Source organism: Haliotis rufescens, unplaced genomic scaffold (assembly GCF_023055435.1).
Source record: "Haliotis rufescens isolate VD_foot unplaced genomic scaffold, xgHalRufe1.0.p SCAF_12, whole genome shotgun sequence".
Lineage (NCBI taxonomy): Eukaryota > Metazoa > Mollusca > Gastropoda > Lepetellida > Haliotidae > Haliotis > Haliotis rufescens.
Genome location: NW_025963802.1, coordinates 27,189,213 through 27,210,957, shown reverse-complemented (window position 1 = coordinate 27,210,957; position 21,745 = coordinate 27,189,213). Strand labels below are relative to the sequence as shown.

General features: G+C 37.2%; 1 protein-coding gene across 5 annotated transcripts in view; it reads left to right on the top strand.

Annotated features, from left to right (window-relative positions):
- LOC124116048 (pyridine nucleotide-disulfide oxidoreductase domain-containing protein 2-like) overlaps nucleotides 1-21,392 on the top strand; it is a 72,802-nt gene extending 51,410 nt beyond the window's left edge. For all 5 annotated transcript variants that reach the window (XM_046477266.2, XM_046477265.2, XM_046477288.2 and 2 more), the window contains 2 exons: nucleotides 20,408-20,501; nucleotides 20,903-21,392. In XM_046477266.2, coding sequence (XP_046333222.2) covers nucleotides 20,408-20,478 — 71 coding nt within the window. In that variant the 3' untranslated portion in view covers nucleotides 20,479-20,501; nucleotides 20,903-21,392. The remainder of the gene's footprint in view (nucleotides 1-20,407; nucleotides 20,502-20,902) is intronic.
- The last annotated feature ends 353 nt before the right edge of the window (nucleotides 21,393-21,745 follow it).

Here is a 21,745-nt window from a genome sequence, read left to right as displayed (position 1 = left end):
TATATATTCATGGTTACTGGAGATGGTGGTGTAGGTTCTTTGGGAAGACTGTTGAGTATTTAAATGTATATATTCATGGTTACTGGAAGTGCTGTGATGGGTTCTTTGGAGAGACTGTTGAGTATTTATATGTATATATTCATGGTTACTGGAAGTGGTGTGGTGGGTTCTTTGGGGAGACTGTTTAGTATTTATTTGTATATATTCATGGTTCCTGGAGGTGATGTGGTAGGTTGTTTCGGGAGACCTATGATTATTTATAGGTTCTTTGGGGAGACTGTTGAGTATTTATATGTATACATTCATGGTTACTGGAGGTGGTGTTGTAGGTTCTTTGGGGAGACCTATCATTATTTATATGTATATATTCATGGTGACTGGAGGTGGTGTGGTAAGTTCTTTCGGATTAGGGTTGAGTATTTATATGTGTTTATTCATGGTTACTGGAGGTGGTATGATAGGTTCTTTTGGGGAGACGGTTGAGTATTTATATGTAAATATTCATGGATACTGGAGGTGGTGTGGTAGGTTCTTTGGGGATACTGATGAATATTTATATGTATATATTCATGGTTACTTGAGGTGGTGTGATGGAATCTTTGGGAAGACTGTTGAGTATTTATATGTATATATTCATGGTTCCTTGATGTGGTGTGGTAGGTCCTTTAGAGAGACCTATGATTGTTTATATGTATATATTCATGGTTACTGGAGGTGGTGTGGTAGGTTCTTTGGGGTTATGGTTGAGTATTTATATGTATATATTCATGGTTCCTGGAGGTGGTGTGGTGGGGTTTTTTTTGGGAGACTGTTGCGTATTTATATGTACATGTATATATTCCTGGTTCCTGGAGGTGGTGCGATGGGTTCTTTGGGGAGACCTATGATTATTTATATGTATATATTCATGGTTACTGGAGGTGGTGTGATGGGTTCTTTCGGGAGACTATTGAGTATTTATATGTATATATTCATGGTTACTGGATATGGTGTGATGGGTTCTTTGGGGGACTGTTGAGTATTTATATGAATATATTCATGGTTACTTGAGGTGGTGTGGTAGGTTGTTTGGGGAGACTGATGAATATTTATATGTATATATTCATGGTTACTTGAGGTGGTGTGATGGGTTCTTTGGGGGACTGTTGAATATTTATATGTATATATTCATGGTAACTGGAGGTGATGTGATGGGTTCTTTGGGGAGACTGTTGAGTATTTATATGTATATATTCATGGTTACTGGAGGTGGTGTGGTGGGTTCTTGGATAGACTGTTGAGTATTTATATGTATATATTCATGTTTGCTGGAGGTGGTGTGATGGGTTCTTTGGGGAGACTGATGCATATTTATATGTATATATTCATGGTTACCGAAGGTGGTGTGATGGGTTCTTTGGGGAGACTGATGAATATTTATATGTATATATTCATGGTTCCTGGAGATGGTGGTGTAGGTTCTTTGGGAAGACTGTTGAGTATTTACATGTATATATTCATGGTTACTGGAAGTGGTGTGATGGGTTCTTTGGGGAGACCGTTGAGTATTTATATGTATATATTCATGGTTACTGGAAGTGGTGTGGTGGATTCTTTGGGGAGACTGTTTAGTATTTATTTGTATATATTCATGGTTCCTGGAGGTGATGTGGTAGGTTGTTTCGGGAGACCTATGATTATTTATAGGTTCTTTGGGGAGACTGTTGAGTATTTATATGTATACATTCATGGTTACTGGAGGTGGTGTTGCAGGTTCTTTGGGGAGACCTATCATTATTTATATGTATATATTCATGGTGACTGGAGGTGGTGTGGTAAGTTCTTTTGGATTAGGGTTGAGTATTTATATGTGTTTATTCATGGTTACTGGAGGTGGTATGATAGGTTCTTTTGGGGAGACGGTTGAGTATTTATATGTATATATTCATGGTTACTGGAGGTAGTGGGGTAGGTTCTTTGGGGAGACTGAGGAATATTTATATGTATATATTCATGGTTACTGGAGATGGTGGTGTAGGTTCTTTGGGAAGACTGTTGAGTATTTAAATGTATATATTCATGGTTACTGGAAGTGCTGTGATGGGTTCTTTGGAGAGACTGTTGAGTATTTATATGTATATATTCATGGTTACTGGAAGTGGTGTGGTGGGTTCTTTGGGGAGACTGTTTAGTATTTATTTGTATATATTCATGGTTCCTGGAGGTGATGTGGTAGGTTCTTTGGGGAGACCTATGATTATTTATAGGTTCTTTGGGGAGACTGTTGAGTATTTATATGTATACATTCATGGTTACTGGAGGTGGTGTTGTAGGTTCTTTGGGGAGACCTATCATTATTTATATGTATATATTCATGGTGACTGGAGGTGGTGTGGTAAGTTCTTTCGGATTAGGGTTGAGTATTTATATGTGTTTATTCATGGTTACTGGAGGTGGTATGATAGGTTCTTTTGGGGAGACGGTTGAGTATTTATATGTAAATATTCATGGATACTGGAGGTGGTGTGGTAGGTTCTTTGGGGATACTGATGAATATTTATATGTATATATTCATGGTTACTTGAGGTGGTGTGATGGAATCTTTGGGAAGACTGTTGAGTATTTATATGTATATATTCATGGTTCCTTGATGTGGTGTGGTAGGTCCTTTAGAGAGACCTATGATTGTTTATATGTATATATTCATGGTTACTGGAGGTGGTGTGGTAGGTTCTTTGGGGTTATGGTTGAGTATTTATATGTATATATTCATGGTTCCTGGAGGTGGTTTGGTGGGGTTTTTTTTGGGAGACTGTTGCGTATTTATATGTACATGTATATATTCCTGGTTCCTGGAGGTGGTGCGATGGGTTCTTTGGGGAGACCTATGATTATTTATATGTATATATTCATGGTTACTGGAGGTGGTGTGATGGGTTCTTTCGGGAGACTGTTGAGTATTTATATGTATATGTTCATGGTTACTGGATATGGTGTGATGGGTTCATTGGGGGACTGTTGAGTATTTATATGTATGTATTCATGGTTACTTGAGGTGGTGTGGTAGGTTGTTTGGGGAGACTGATGAATATTTATATGTATATATTCATGGTTACTTGAGGTGGTGTGATGGGTTCTTTGGGGGACTGTTGAATATTTATATGTATATATTCATGGTAACTGGAGGTGATGTGATGGGTTCTTTGGGGAGACTGTTGAGTATTTATATGTATATATTCATGGTTACTGGAGGTGGTGTGATGGGTTCTTGGATAGACTGTTGAGTATTTATATGTATATATTCATGTTTGCTGGAGGTGGTGTGATGGGTTCTTTGGGGAGACTGATGCATATTTATATGTATATATTCATGGTTACCGAAGGTGGTGTGATGGGTTCTTTGGGGAGACTGATGAATATTTATATGTATATATTCATGGTTCCTGGAGATGGTGGTGTAGGTTCTTTGGGAAGACTGTTGAGTATTTACATGTATATATTCATGGTTACTGGAAGTGGTGTGATGGGTTCTTTGGGGAGACCGTTGAGTATTTATATGTATATATTCATGGTTACTGGAAGTGGTGTGGTGGATTCTTTGGGGAGACTGTTTAGTATTTATTTGTATATATTCATGGTTCCTGGAGGTGATGTGGTAGGTTGTTTCGGGAGACCTATGATTATTTATAGGTTCTTTGGGGAGACTGTTGAGTATTTATATGTATACATTCATGGTTACTGGAGGTGGTGTTGTAGGTTCTTTGGGGAGACCTATCATTATTTATATGTATATATTCATGGTGACTGGAGGTGGTGTGGTAAGTTCTTTTGGATTAGGGTTGAGTATTTATATGTGTTTATTCATGGTTACTGGAGGTGGTATGATGGGTTCTTTTGGGGAGACGGTTGAGTATTTATATGTATATATTCATGGTTACTGGAGGTAGTGGGGTAGGTTCTTTGGGGAGACTGATGAATATTTATATGTATATATTCATGGTTACTTGAGGTGGTGTGGTAGGTTGTTTGGGGTTATTGTTGAGTATTTATATGTGTTTATTCATTGTTACTGGAGGTGGTATGATGGGTTCTTTGGGGAGACTAATGAATATTTATATGTATATATTCATGGTTACTTGAGGTGGTGTGGTAGGTTCTTTGGGGTTATTGTTGAGTATTTATATGTGTTTATTAATTGTTACTGGAGGTGGTATGATGGAATCTTTGGGGAGACTAATGAATATTTATATGCATATATTCATGGTTACTTGAGGTGGTGTGATGGAATCTTTGGGAAGACTGTTGAGTATATATATGTATATATTCATGGTTACTGGAGGTGGTGTGATGGGTTCTTTGGGGGACTGTTGAATATTTATATGTATATATTCATGGTAAAGGGAGGTGATGTCATGGGTTCTTTTGGGAGACTATTGAGTATTTATATGTAAATATTCATGGGTACTGGAGGTTGTGTGATGGGTTCTTTGGGGAGACTGTTGAGTATTTATATGTTTATATTTATGGTTACTGGAGGTTGTGTGATGGGTTCTTTGGGGGATTGTTGAGTATTTATATGTATATATTCATGGTAACTGGAGGTGGATTGATTGGTTCTTTGGGGGACTGTTGATTATTTATATGTATATATTCATGGTTACTTGAGGTGGTGTGATGGGTTCTTTGGGGAGACTTTTGAGTATTTATGTGTATATATTTCTGGTAACTGGACGTGATGTGGTAGGTTGTTTGGGGAGACTGATGAATATTTATATGTATATATTCATGGTTACTGGAGGTTGTGTGATGGAATCTTTGGGAAGACTGTTGAGTATTTATATGTATATATTCATGGTTACTGGATGTGGTGTGGTAGGTTCTTTTGGGAGACCTATGATTATTTATATGTATATATTCATGGTTACTGGAGGTGGTGTGGTAGAGTCTTTGGGGTTACGGTTGAGTATTTATATGTGTTTATTCATTGTTTGTGGAGATGGTATGATGGGTTCTTTGGGGAGACTGATGAATATTTATATGTATACATTCATGGTTACTTGAGGTTGTGTGATGGAATCTTTGGGAAGACTGTTGAGTATTTATATGTATATATTCATGGTAACTTGAGGTGGTGTGATGGAATGTTTGGGAAGACTGTTGAGTATTTATATGTATATATTCATGGTTACTTGAGGTTGTGTGATGGAATCTTTGGGGAGACTGTTGAGTATTTATATGTATATATTCATGGTAACTGGAGGTGGTGTGATGGGTTCTTTGGGGGACTGTTGAGTATTTATATGTATATATTAATGGTTACTTGAGGTGGTGTGATAGGTTCTTTGTGGAGACTGTTGAGTATTTATATGTATAAATTTATGGTTACTTGAGGTGGTGTGATGGGTTTTTGGGGGGTCTGTTGAGTATTTATATGTTTATATTCATGGTTACTTGAGGTGGTGTGATGGGTTCTTTGGGGAGACTTTTGAGTATTTATATGTATATATTCATGGTTACTGGAGGTGGTGTGATGGGTTCTTTGGGGGACTGTTGAGTATTTATATGTATATATTCATGGTAACTGGATGTGATGTGATGGGTTCTTTAGGGAGACTTTTGAGTATTTATAAGTAAATAATAATGGTTACTGGAGGTGGTGTGATGGGTTCTTTCTCGGGGACTGTTGAGTATTTATATGTATATATTAATGGTTACTGGAGGTGGTGTGGTAGGTTCTTTGGGGAGACTGATGAATATTTATATGTATATATTCATAGTTACTGGAGGTGGTGTGGTAGGTTCTTTGGGGTTAGGGTTGAGGATTTATATGTATATATTCATGGTTACTGGAGGTGGTATGATTGGTTCTTTTGGGGAGACGGTTGAATATTTATATGTATATATTCATAGTTACTGGAGGTGGTGTGGTAGGTTCTTTGGGGAGACTGATGAATATTTATATGTATATATTCATTGTTAATTGAGGTGGTGTGGTAGGTCCTTTGGGGAGATGGTTGAGTATTTATATTTATATATTCATGGTAACTGGAGGTGATGTGATGGGTTCTTTGGGGAGACTTTTGAGTATTTATATGTAAATATTCATGGTTACTGGAGGTGGTGTGGTAGGTTCTTTTGGGAGACTGATGTATATTTATATGTATATATTCATGGTTACTTGAGGTTGTGTGATGGAATCTTTGGGCAGACTGTTGAGTATTTATATGTATATATTTGGGGAGATGGTTGAGTATTTATATTTATATATTCATGGTAACTGGAGGTGATGTGATGGGTTCTTTGGGGAGACTTTTGAGTATTTATATGTATATATTCATGGTTACTGGAGGTGGTGTGGTAGGTTCTTTGGGGAGACTGATGAATATGTATATGTATATATTCATAGTTACTTGAGGTGGTGTGATGGAATCTTTAGGGAGACTGTTGAGTATTTATATGTATATATTCATGGTTACTTGAGGTTGTGTGATGGAATCTTTGGGGAGACTGTTGAGTATTTATATGTATATATTCATGGTTACTTGAGGTGGTGTGATGGAATGTTTGGGAAGACTGTTGAGTATTTATATGTATATATTCATGGTAACTGGAGGTGATGTGATGGGTTCTTTGGGGAGACTTTTGAGTATTTATATGTAAATATTCATGGTTACTGGAGGTTGTGTGATGGGTTCTTTCTGGGGAACTGTTGAGTATTCATATGTATATATTCATGGTTACTGGCTGTGGTGTGATAGGTTCTTTGGGGAGACTGTTGAGTATTTATATGTATATATTCATGGTTACTGGAGGTGGTGTGGTAGTTTCTTTGGGGAGACTGATGAATATTTATATGTATATATTCATAGTTACTGGAGGTGGTGATGTAGGCTCTTTGGGGAGTATTTATATGTGTTTACTCATGGTTACTTGAGGTGGTGTGATGGAATCTTTGGGAAGACTGTTGAGTATTTATATGTATATATTCATGGTAACTGGAGGTGATGTGATGGGTTCTTTGGGGAGACTTTTGAGTATTCATATGTAAATATTCATGGTTACTGGAGGTGGTGTGGTAGGTTCTTTGGGGTACTGTTGAATATTTATATGTATATATTGATGGTAACTGGAGGTGATGTGATGGGTTCTTTGGGGAGACTGTTGAGTATTTATATGTATATATTCATGGTTACTGGAGGTGGTGTGATGGGTTCTTTGAGGGACTGTTAAGTATTTATATGTATATATTCATGGTTACTTGAGGTGATGTGATGGGTTCTTTAGGGAGACCTTTGAGTATTTATATGTAAATATTCATGGTTACTGGAGGTACTGTGATGGGTTCTTTGGGGAGACTGTTGAGTATTTATATCTATATATTTATGGTTACTTGAGGTGGTGTGATGGGTTCTTTGGGGAGACTATTGAGTATTTATATGTATATATTCATGGTAACTGGGGGTGATGTGATGGGTTCTTTGGGGAGACTTTTGAGTATTTATATGTAAATATTCATGGTTACTGGAGGTGGTGTGGTAGGTTCTTTGGGGAGACTGATGAATATTTATATGTATATATTCATGGTTACTTGAGGTTGTGTGATGGAATCTTTGGGCAGACTGTTGAGTATTTATATGTATATATTGATGGTTACTGGAGGTGGTGTGATGGGTTCTTTTGGGAGACTGTTGAGTATTTATATGTTTATATTCATGGTTACTGGAGGTGGTGTGGTAGGTTCTTTGGGGAGACTGATGAATATTTATATGTATATATTCATGGTTACTTGAGGTTGTGTGATGGAATCTTTGGGAAGAATGTTGAGTATTTATATGTATATATTCATGGTTACTGGAGGTGGTGTGATGGAATCTTTGGGAAGACTGTTGAGTATTTATATGTATATATTGATGGTAACTGGAGGTGATGTGATGGGTTCTTTGGGGAGACTTTTGAGTATTTATATGTAAATATTCATGGTTACTGGAGGTAATGTGATGGGTTCTTTCTGGGGGACTGTTGAGTATTTATATGTATATATTCATGGTTACTGGCTGTGGTGTGATGGGTTCTTTGGGGAGACTATTGAGTATTTATATGTATATATTCATGGTTACTGGAGGTGGTGTGATGGAATCTTTGGGAAGACTGTTGAGTATTTATATGTATATATTCATGGTAACTGGAGGTGATGTGATTGAATCTTTAGGGAGACTGTTGAGTATTTATATGTATATATTCATGGTAACTTGAGGTGTTGTGATGGAATCTTTAGGGAGACTGTTGAGTATTTATATGTATATATTCATGGTTACTTGAGGTGGTGTGATGGAATCTTTGGGAAGACTGTTGAGTATTTATATGTATATATTCATGGTAACTGGAGGTGATGTGATGGGTTCTTTGGGGAGACTTTTGAGTATTTATATGTAAATATTCATGGTTACTGGAGGTGGTGTGATGGGTTCTTTCTAGGGGACTGTTGAGTATTTATATGTATATATTCATGGTTATTGGAGGTGGTATGATGGGTTCTTTTGGGAGACGGTTTAATATTTATATGTATATATTCATGGTTACTGGAGGTGGTGTGGTAGGTTCTTTGGGGAGACTGATAAATATTTATATGTATATATTCATTGGTACTTGAGGTGGTGTGGTAGGTCCTTTGGAGAGACCTATGATTGTTTATATGTATATATTGATGGTTACTGGAGGTGGTGTTGTAGGTTCTTTAAAGAGACCTATGATTATTTATATGTATATATTCATCGTTACTGGAGGTGGTGTGGTGGAATCTTTGGGAAGACTGTTGAGTATTTATATGTATATATTCATGGTTACTGGAGGTGGTATGATGGGTTCTTTGGGGAGAGGGTTGAATATTTATATGTTTATATTCATGGTTACTGGAGGTGGTGTGGTAGGCTCTTTGGGGAGACTGTTGAGTATTTATATGTATATATTGATGGTTACTGGAGGTGGTGTGGTAGGTTCTTTGGGGAGACTGTTGAGTATTTATATGTATATATTCATGGTTACTGGAGGTGGTGTGGTAGGTTCTTTGGGGAGACTGTTGAGTATTTATATGTATATATTGATGGTTACTGGAGGTGGTGTGGTAGGTTCTTTGGGGAGACTGTTGAGTATTTATATGTATATATTGATGGTTACTGGAGGTGGTGTGGTAGGTTCTTTGGGGAGACTGTTGAGTATTTATATGTATATATTCATGGTTACTGGAGGTGGTGTGGTAGGTTCTTTGGGGAGACTGTTGAGTATTTATATGTATATATTCATGGTTACTGGAGGTGGTGTGGTAGGTTCTTTGGGGAGACTGTTGAGTATTTATATGTATATATTGATGGTTACTGGAGGTGGTGTGGTAGGTTCTTTGGGGAGACTGTTGAGTATTTATATGTATATATTCATGGTTACTGGAGGTGGTGTGGTAGGTTCTTTGGGGAGACTATTGAGTATTTATATGTATATATTGATGGTTACTGGAGGTGGTGTGGTAGGTTCTTTGGGGAGACTGTTGAGTATTTATATGTATATATTCATGGTTACTGGAGGTGGTGTGGTAGGTTCTTTGGGGAGACTGTTGAGTATTTATATGTATATATTCATGGTTACTGGAGGTGGTGTGGTAGGTTCTTTGGGGAGACTGTTGAGTATTTATATGTATATATTCATGGTTACTTGAGGTGGTGTGATGGAATCTTTGGGAAGACTGTTGAGTATTTATATGTATATATTCATGGTTCCTTGATGTGGTGTGGTAGGTCCTTTAGAGAGACCTATGATTGTTTATATGTATATATTCATGGTTACTGGAGGTGGTGTGGTAGGTTCTTTGGGGTTATGGTTGAGTATTTATATGTATATATTCATGGTTCCTGGAGGTGGTTTGGTGGGGTTTTTTTTGGGAGACTGTTGCGTATTTATATGTACATGTATATATTCCTGGTTCCTGGAGGTGGTGCGATGGGTTCTTTGGGGAGACCTATGATTATTTATATGTATATATTCATGGTTACTGGAGGTGGTGTGATGGGTTCTTTCGGGAGACTGTTGAGTATTTATATGTATATGTTCATGGTTACTGGATATGGTGTGATGGGTTCATTGGGGGACTGTTGAGTATTTATATGTATGTATTCATGGTTACTGGAGGTGGTGTGGTAGGTTGTTTGGGGAGACTGATGAATATTTATATGTATATATTCATGGTTACTTGAGGTGGTGTGATGGGTTCTTTGGGGGACTGTTGAATATTTATATGTATATATTCATGGTAACTGGAGGTGATGTGATGGGTTCTTTGGGGAGACTGTTGAGTATTTATATGTATATATTCATGGTTACTGGAGGTGGTGTGATGGGTTCTTGGATAGACTGTTGAGTATTTATATGTATATATTCATGTTTGCTGGAGGTGGTGTGATGGGTTCTTTGGGGAGACTGATGCATATTTATATGTATATATTCATGGTTACCGAAGGTGGTGTGATGGGTTCTTTGGGGAGACTGATGAATATTTATATGTATATATTCATGGTTCCTGGAGATGGTGGTGTAGGTTCTTTGGGAAGACTGTTGAGTATTTACATGTATATATTCATGGTTACTGGAAGTGGTGTGATGGGTTCTTTGGGGAGACCGTTGAGTATTTATATGTATATATTCATGGTTACTGGAAGTGGTGTGGTGGATTCTTTGGGGAGACTGTTTAGTATTTATTTGTATATATTCATGGTTCCTGGAGGTGATGTGGTAGGTTGTTTCGGGAGACCTATGATTATTTATAGGTTCTTTGGGGAGACTGTTGAGTATTTATATGTATACATTCATGGTTACTGGAGGTGGTGTTGTAGGTTCTTTGGGGAGACCTATCATTATTTATATGTATATATTCATGGTGACTGGAGGTGGTGTGGTAAGTTCTTTTGGATTAGGGTTGAGTATTTATATGTGTTTATTCATGGTTACTGGAGGTGGTATGATGGGTTCTTTTGGGGAGACGGTTGAGTATTTATATGTATATATTCATGGTTACTGGAGGTGGTGTGGTAGGTTCTTTGGGGAGACTGTTGAGTATTTATATGTATATATTCATGGTTACTGGAGGTGGTGTGGTAGGTTCTTTGGGGAGACTGTTGAGTATTTATATGTATATATTCATGGTTACTTGAGGTGGTGTGATGGAATCTTTGGGAAGACTGTTGAGTATTTATATGTATATATTCATGGTTCCTTGATGTGGTGTGGTAGGTCCTTTAGAGAGACCTATGATTGTTTATATGTATATATTCATGGTTACTGGAGGTGGTGTGGTAGGTTCTTTGGGGTTATGGTTGAGTATTTATATGTATATATTCATGGTTCCTGGAGGTGGTTTGGTGGGGTTTTTTTTGGGAGACTGTTGCGTATTTATATGTACATGTATATATTCCTGGTTCCTGGAGGTGGTGCGATGGGTTCTTTGGGGAGACCTATGATTATTTATATGTATATATTCATGGTTACTGGAGGTGGTGTGATGGGTTCTTTCGGGAGACTGTTGAGTATTTATATGTATATGTTCATGGTTACTGGATATGGTGTGATGGGTTCATTGGGGGACTGTTGAGTATTTATATGTATGTATTCATGGTTACTGGAGGTGGTGTGGTAGGTTGTTTGGGGAGACTGATGAATATTTATATGTATATATTCATGGTTACTTGAGGTGGTGTGATGGGTTCTTTGGGGGACTGTTGAATATTTATATGTATATATTCATGGTAACTGGAGGTGATGTGATGGGTTCTTTGGGGAGACTGTTGAGTATTTATATGTATATATTCATGGTTACTGGAGGTGGTGTGATGGGTTCTTGGATAGACTGTTGAGTATTTATATGTATATATTCATGTTTGCTGGAGGTGGTGTGATGGGTTCTTTGGGGAGACTGATGCATATTTATATGTATATATTCATGGTTACCGAAGGTGGTGTGATGGGTTCTTTGGGGAGACTGATGAATATTTATATGTATATATTCATGGTTCCTGGAGATGGTGGTGTAGGTTCTTTGGGAAGACTGTTGAGTATTTACATGTATATATTCATGGTTACTGGAAGTGGTGTGATGGGTTCTTTGGGGAGACCGTTGAGTATTTATATGTATATATTCATGGTTACTGGAAGTGGTGTGGTGGATTCTTTGGGGAGACTGTTTAGTATTTATTTGTATATATTCATGGTTCCTGGAGGTGATGTGGTAGGTTGTTTCGGGAGACCTATGATTATTTATAGGTTCTTTGGGGAGACTGTTGAGTATTTATATGTATACATTCATGGTTACTGGAGGTGGTGTTGTAGGTTCTTTGGGGAGACCTATCATTATTTATATGTATATATTCATGGTGACTGGAGGTGGTGTGGTAAGTTCTTTTGGATTAGGGTTGAGTATTTATATGTGTTTATTCATGGTTACTGGAGGTGGTATGATGGGTTCTTTTGGGGAGACGGTTGAGTATTTATATGTATATATTCATGGTTACTGGAGGTAGTGGGGTAGGTTCTTTGGGGAGACTGATGAATATTTATATGTATATATTCATGGTTACTTGAGGTGGTGTGGTAGGTTGTTTGGGGTTATTGTTGAGTATTTATATGTGTTTATTCATTGTTACTGGAGGTGGTATGATGGGTTCTTTGGGGAGACTAATGAATATTTATATGTATATATTCATGGTTACTTGAGGTGGTGTGGTAGGTTCTTTGGGGTTATTGTTGAGTATTTATATGTGTTTATTAATTGTTACTGGAGGTGGTATGATGGAATCTTTGGGGAGACTAATGAATATTTATATGCATATATTCATGGTTACTTGAGGTGGTGTGATGGAATCTTTGGGAAGACTGTTGAGTATATATATGTATATATTCATGGTTACTGGAGGTGGTGTGATGGGTTCTTTGGGGGACTGTTGAATATTTATATGTATATATTCATGGTAAAGGGAGGTGATGTCATGGGTTCTTTTGGGAGACTATTGAGTATTTATATGTAAATATTCATGGGTACTGGAGGTTGTGTGATGGGTTCTTTGGGGAGACTGTTGAGTATTTATATGTTTATATTTATGGTTACTGGAGGTTGTGTGATGGGTTCTTTGGGGGATTGTTGAGTATTTATATGTATATATTCATGGTAACTGGAGGTGGATTGATTGGTTCTTTGGGGGACTGTTGATTATTTATATGTATATATTCATGGTTACTTGAGGTGGTGTGATGGGTTCTTTGGGGAGACTTTTGAGTATTTATGTGTATATATTTCTGGTAACTGGACGTGATGTGGTAGGTTGTTTGGGGAGACTGATGAATATTTATATGTATATATTCATGGTTACTGGAGGTTGTGTGATGGAATCTTTGGGAAGACTGTTGAGTATTTATATGTATATATTCATGGTTACTGGATGTGGTGTGGTAGGTTCTTTTGGGAGACCTATGATTATTTATATGTATATATTCATGGTTACTGGAGGTGGTGTGGTAGAGTCTTTGGGGTTACGGTTGAGTATTTATATGTATACATTCATGGTTACTTGAGGTTGTGTGATGGAATCTTTGGGAAGACTGTTGAGTATTTATATGTATATATTCATGGTAACTTGAGGTGGTGTGATGGAATGTTTGGGAAGACTGTTGAGTATTTATATGTATATATTCATGGTTACTTGAGGTTGTGTGATGGAATCTTTGGGGAGACTGTTGAGTATTTATATGTATATATTCATGGTAACTGGAGGTGGTGTGATGGGTTCTTTGGGGGACTGTTGAGTATTTATATGTATATATTAATGGTTACTTGAGGTGGTGTGATAGGTTCTTTGTGGAGACTGTTGAGTATTTATATGTATAAATTTATGGTTACTTGAGGTGGTGTGATGGGTTTTTGGTGGGTCTGTTGAGTATTTATATGTTTATATTCATGGTTACTTGAGGTGGTGTGATGGGTTCTTTGGGGAGACTTTTGAGTATTTATATGTATATATTCATGGTTACTGGAGGTGGTGTGATGGGTTCTTTGGGGGACTGTTGAGTATTTATATGTATATATTCATGGTAACTGGATGTGATGTGATGGGTTCTTTAGGGAGACTTTTGAGTATTTATAAGTAAATAATAATGGTTACTGGAGGTGGTGTGATGGGTTCTTTCTCGGGGACTGTTGAGTATTTATATGTATATATTAATGGTTACTGGAGGTGGTGTGGTAGGTTCTTTGGGGAGACTGATGAATATTTATATGTATATATTCATAGTTACTGGAGGTGGTGTGGTAGGTTCTTTGGGGTTAGGGTTGAGTATTTATATGTATATATTCATGGTTACTGGAGGTGGTATGATTGGTTCTTTTGGGGAGACGGTTGAATATTTATATGTATATATTCATAGTTACTGGAGGTGGTGTGGTAGGTTCTTTGGGGAGACTGATGAATATTTATATGTATATATTCATTGTTAATTGAGGTGGTGTGGTAGGTCCTTTGGGGAGATGGTTGAGTATTTATATTTATATATTCATGGTAACTGGAGGTGATGTGATGGGTTCTTTGGGGAGACTTTTGAGTATTTATATGTAAATATTCATGGTTACTGGAGGTGGTGTGGTAGGTTCTTTTGGGAGACTGATGTATATTTATATGTATATATTCATGGTTACTTGAGGTTGTGTGATGGAATCTTTGGGCAGACTGTTGAGTATTTATATGTATATATTTGGGGAGATGGTTGAGTATTTATATTTATATATTCATGGTAACTGGAGGTGATGTGATGGGTTCTTTGGGGAGACTTTTGAGTATTTATATGTATATATTCATGGTTACTGGAGGTGGTGTGGTAGGTTCTTTGGGGAGACTGATGAATATGTATATGTATATATTCATAGTTACTTGAGGTGGTGTGATGGAATCTTTAGGGAGACTGTTGAGTATTTATATGTATATATTCATGGTTACTTGAGGTTGTGTGATGGAATCTTTGGGGAGACTGTTGAGTATTTATATGTATATAATCATGGTTACTTGAGGTGGTGTGATGGAATGTTTGGGAAGACTGTTGAGTATTTATATGTATATATTCATGGTAACTGGAGGTGATGTGATGGGTTCTTTGGGGAGACTTTTGAGTATTTATATGTAAATATTCATGGTTACTGGAGGTTGTGTGATGGGTTCTTTCTGGGGAACTGTTGAGTATTCATATGTATATATTCATGGTTACTGGCTGTGGTGTGATAGGTTCTTTGGGGAGACTGTTGAGTATTTATATGTATATATTCATGGTTACTGGAGGTGGTGTGGTAGTTTCTTTGGGGAGACTGATGAATATTTATATGTATATATTCATAGTTACTGGAGGTGGTGATGTAGGTTCTTTGGGGAGTATTTATATGTGTTTACTCATGGTTACTTGAGGTGGTGTGATGGAATCTTTGGGAAGACTGTTGAGTATTTATATGTATATATTCATGGTAACTGGAGGTGATGTGATGGGTTCTTTGGGGAGACTTTTGAGTATTCATATGTAAATATTCATGGTTACTGGAGGTGGTGTGGTAGGTTCTTTGGGGTACTGTTGAATATTTATATGTATATATTGATGGTAACTGGAGGTGATGTGATGGGTTCTTTGGGGAGACTGTTGAGTATTTATATGTATATATTCATGGTTACTGGAGGTGGTGTGATGGGTTCTTTGAGGGACTGTTAAGTATTTATATGTATATATTCATGGTTACTTGAGGTGATGTGATGGGTTCTTTAGGGAGACCTTTGAGTATTTATATGTAAATATTCATGGTTACTGGAGGTACTGTGATGGGTTCTTTGGGGAGACTGTTGAGTATTTATATCTATATATTTATGGTTACTTGAGGTGGTGTGATGGGTTCTTTGGGGAGACTATTGAGTATTTATATGTATATATTCATGGTAACTGGGGGTGATGTGATGGGTTCTTTGGGGAGACTTTTGAGTATTTATATGTAAATATTCATGGTTACTGGAGGTGGTGTGGTAGGTTCTTTGGGGAGACTGATGAATATTTATATGTATATATTCATGGTTACTTGAGGTTGTGTGATGGAATCTTTGGGCAGACTGTTGAGTATTTATATGTATATATTGATGGTTACTGGAGGTGGTGTGATGGGTTCTTTTGGGAGACTGTTGAGTATTTATATGTTTATATTCATGGTTACTGGAGGTGGTGTGGTAGGTTCTTTGGGGAGACTGATGAATATTTATATGTATATATTCATGGTTACTTGAGGTTGTGTGATGGAATCTTTGGGAAGAATGTTGAGTATTTATATGTATATATTCATGGTTACTTGAGGTGGTGTGATGGAATCTTTGGGAAGACTGTTGAGTATTTATATGTATATATTGATGGTAACTGGAGGTGATGTGATGGGTTCTTTGGGGAGACTTTTGAGTATTTATATGTAAATATTCATGGTTACTGGAGGTAATGTGATGGGTTCTTTCTGGGGGACTGTTGAGTATTTATATGTATATATTCATGGTTACTGGCTGTGGTGTGATGGGTTCTTTGGGGAGACTATTGAGTATTTATATGTATATATTCATGGTTACTGGAGGTGGTGTGATGGAATCTTTGGGAAGACTGTTGAGTATTTATATGTATATATTCATGGTAACTGGAGGTGATGTGATTGAATCTTTAGGGAGACTGTTGAGTATTTATATGTATATATTCATGGTAACTTGAGGTGTTGTGATGGAATCTTTAGGGAGACTGTTGAGTATTTATATGTATATATTCATGGTTACTTGAGGTGGTGTGATGGAATCTTTGGGAAGACTGTTGAGTATTTATATGTATATATTCATGGTAACTGGAGGTGATGTGATGGGTTCTTTGGGGAGACTTTTGAGTATTTATATGTAAATATTCATGGTTACTGGAGGTGGTGTGATGGGTTCTTTCTAGGGGACTGTTGAGTATTTATATGTATATATTCATGGTTATTGGAGGTGGTATGATGGGTTCTTTTGGGAGACGGTTTAATATTTATATGTATATATTCATGGTTACTTGAGGTGATGTGATGGGTTCTTTAGGGAGACCTTTGAGTATTTATATGTAAATATTCATGGTTACTGGAGGTACTGTGATGGGTTCTTTGGGGAGACTGTTGAGTATTTATATCTATATATTTATGGTTACTTGAGGTGGTGTGATGGGTTCTTTGGGGAGACTATTGAGTATTTATATGTATATATTCATGGTAACTGGGGGTGATGTGATGGGTTCTTTGGGGAGACTTTTGAGTATTTATATGTAAATATTCATGGTTACTGGAGGTGGTGTGGTAGGTTCTTTGGGGAGACTGATGAATATTTATATGTATATATTCATGGTTACTTGAGGTTGTGTGATGGAATCTTTGGGCAGACTGTTGAGTATTTATATGTATATATTGATGGTTACTGGAGGTGGTGTGATGGGTTCTTTTGGGAGACTGTTGAGTATTTATATGTTTATATTCATGGTTACTGGAGGTGGTGTGGTAGGTTCTTTTGGGGAGACTGATGAATATTTATATGTATATATTCATGGTTACTTGAGGTTGTGTGATGGAATCTTTGGGAAGAATGTTGAGTATTTATATGTATATATTCATGGTTACTGGAGGTGGTGAGATGGAATCTTTGGGAAGACTGTTGAGTATTTATATGTATATATTGATGGTAACTGGAGGTGATGTGATGGGTTCTTTGGGGAGACTTTTGAGTATTTATATGTAAATATTCATGGTTACTGGAGGTAATGTGATGGGTTCTTTCTGGGGGACTGTTGAGTATTTATATGTATATATTCATGGTTACTGGCTGTGGTGTGATGGGTTCTTTGGGGAGACTATTGAGTATTTATATGTATATATTCATGGTTACTGGAGGTGGTGTGATGGAATCTTTGGGAAGACTGTTGAGTATTTATATGTATATATTCATGGTAACTGGAGGTGATGTGATTGAATCTTTAGGGAGACTGTTGAGTATTTATATGTATATATTCATGGTAACTTGAGGTGTTGTGATGGAATCTTTAGGGAGACTGTTGAGTATTTATATGTATATATTCATGGTTACTTGAGGTGGTGTGATGGAATCTTTGGGAAGACTGTTGAGTATTTATATGTATATATTCATGGTAACTGGAGGTGATGTGATGGGTTCTTTGGGGAGACTTTTGAGTATTTATATGTAAATATTCATGGTTACTGGAGGTGGTGTGATGGGTTCTTTCTAGGGGACTGTTGAGTATTTATATGTATATATTCATGGTTATTGGAGGTGGTATGATGGGTTCTTTTGGGAGACGGTTTAATATTTATATGTATATATTCATGGTTACTGGAGGTGGTGTGGTAGGTTCTTTGGGGAGACTGATAAATATTTATATGTATATATTCATTGGTACTTGAGGTGGTGTGGTAGGTCCTTTGGAGAGACCTATGATTGTTTATATGTATATATTCATGGTTACTGGAGGTGGTGTTGTAGGTTCTTTAAAGAGACCTATGATTATTTATATGTATATATTCATCGTTACTGGAGGTGGTGTGGTGGAATCTTTGGGAAGACTGTTGAGTATTTATATGTATATATTCATGGTTACTGGAGGTGGTATGATGGGTTCTTTGGGGAGAGGGTTGAATATTTATATGTTTATATTCATGGTTACTGGAGGTGGTGTGGTAGGTTCTTTGGGGAGACTGTTGAGTATTTATATGTATATATTGATGGTTACTGGAGGTGGTGTGGTAGGTTCTTTGGGGAGACTGTTGAGTATTTATATGTATATATTGATGGTTACTGGAGGTGGTGTGGTAGGTTCTTTGGGGAGACTGTTGAGTATTTATATGTATATATTGATGGTTACTGGAGGTGGTGTGGTAGGTTCTTTGGGGAGACTGTTGAGTATTTATATGTATATATTCATGGTTACTGGAGGTGGTGTGGTAGGTTCTTTGGGGAGACTGTTGAGTATTTATATGTATATATTGATGGTTACTGGAGGTGGTGTGGTAGGTTCTTTGGGGAGACTGTTGAGTATTTATATGTATATATTGATGGTTACTGGAGGTGGTGTGGTAGGTTCTTTGGGGAGACTGTTGAGTATTTATATGTATATATTCATGGTTACTGGAGGTGGTGTGGTAGGTTCTTTGGGGAGACTATTGAGTATTTATATGTATATATTGATGGTTACTGGAGGTGGTGTGGTAGGTTCTTTGGGGAGACTGTTGAGTATTTATATGTATATATTGATGGTTACTGGAGGTGGTGTGGTAGGTTCTTTGGGGAGACTGTTGAGTATTTATATGTATATATTGATGGTTACTGGAGGTGGTGTGGTAGGTTCTTTGGGGAGACTGTTGAGTATTTATATGTATATATTCATGGTTACTGGAGGTGGTGTGGTAGGTTCTTTGGGGAGACTGTTGAGTATTTATATGTATATATTCATGGTTACTGGAGGTGGTGTGGTAGGTTCTTTGGGGAGACTGTTGAGTATTTATATGTATATATTCATGGTTACTGGAGGTGGTGTGGTAGGTTCTTTGGGGAGACTGTTGAGTATTTATATGTATATATTGATGGTTACTGGAGGTGGTGTGGTAGGTTCTTTGGGGAGACTGTTGAGTATTTATATGTATATATTCATGGTTACTGGAGGTGGTGTGGTAGGTTCTTTGGGGAGACTGTTGAGTATTTATATGTATATATTCATGGTTACTGGAGGTGGTGTGGTAGGTTCTTTGGGGAACTGTTGAGTATTTATATGTATATATTCATGGTTACTGGAGGTGGTGTGGTAGGTTCTTTGGGGAGACTGTTGAGTATTTATATGTATATATTCATGGTTACTGGAGGTGGTGTGGTAGGTTCTTTGGGGAGACTGTTGAGTATTTATATGTATATATTCATGGTTACTGGAGGTGGTGTGGTAGGTTCTTTGGGGAGACTGTTGAGTATTTATATGTATATATTCATGGTTACTGGAGGTGGTGTGGTAGGTTCTTTGGGGAGACTGTTGAGTATTTATATGTATATATTGATGGTTACTGGAGGTGGTGTGGTAGGTTCTTTGGGGAGACTATTGAGTATTTATATGTATATATTCATGGTTACTGGAGGTGGTGTGGTAGGTTCTTTGGGGAGACTATTGAGTATTTATATGTATATATTGATGGTTACTGGAGGTGGTGTGGTAGGTTCTTTGGGGAGACTATTGAGTATTTATATGTATATATTGATGGTTACTGGAGGTGGTGTGGTAGGTTCTTTGGGGAGACTATTGAGTATTTATATGTATATATTCATGGTTGCAGGAGGTGGCGTGATGGGTTCTCCTGGCAGATTGGCAGCACAGACTGTACTGGCAGATTACACCAAGCTCTGACACAGAGATCTGTGTCTATGAAGGTATAGTCATGCGCATTATGTTAATCATCTCATTTGTCAGTTCCCAAATCAAACACTTATCTACATACTTCAATATACATGTTTGAGTGACAGTTGTTGTGTCATCCAAGATAATATAATGACATCCTTGCCATGTCAGATTGCAAAGGGGGTTAACTGCTGTGGTCAGTATGTGTGTCAAGCCACAGTATACTGTCACTGCAAGCAAGGCACTTGGATAAGTTAACCATTAGGCGGGTACCATACAAACAGACATATGATGACTTGTTATCATGTTGAAGAACACCCACAATCAAATATGGTTGGACCGTGATCTATAAAAATGAAGTTTTCTATTACAATAACTGAGGTAGACTAACATATTTGTGTTTTTTGAATGATCAATAATTTTTTGTTTTCAGCACAGACCTAGGTTGAGCAGGCACTTGTTATAGCTGATGACGGATGGTGCACCTGTGGCTCTCACGTGGCAAGAATGAGGTCTGATGCCAGCAGAAGCACACACATCTGTCTGCTTCTTCAACATATTCATCCTAGTTTTGATAAACTTAATGTTGAAACTCATATGGCTCAATAACAGACCTTTAGATAGCTGATGCTGTAGTTAGTATGTGATCAGCAGGCTTCTTCAGAGCTCATTTCCTTCTTGCCTTTAGACAGCAGTACTTGTAAAACACCATCGCCCCAAATCAAGGATTGACATGAGTTGGTATTGATGGTTGGTCCTTCTGATTTGGTGAGATTTCCTGCTCAAACCACATTTACCCTGTTAATGACTTGTAGATGGAACCCATTTGAACTTAGTATTTTTGCCAGAAAGGGTTAACCGTTCTTTGTATCAGCCATACAACAATTTGACCATGGCAGAAATAAATTAGATTTTTTTACAAATGATGGATCACTTTCTCATCTTTGTGTTTGTGTTGTTAGAAGTATTCATATTAATGTTAGAAATCAGCTTTGTGAGTCCGACCCAAATTCCAGTATTCACCTTGGGTATTGCCCGCATCAGAGAAAGAACACTTTGAGGCACAGGTTGTTATACAAGTTAACAACCAGTAAAAAACTAATATTTTAGTGCCATAAAAATGTGTAATGTCAATCTTCATTTTGGAGACTGGTTGTATGACTGCTTTAATTAATATGTTTGCGTATCATTGGTCTAGGCAACAGGAGCTGATTCCACACACATGTGAAACCTCTCAAGGCTTTTGCAAATTATGTACTTCTTTTAAAACCAAGAA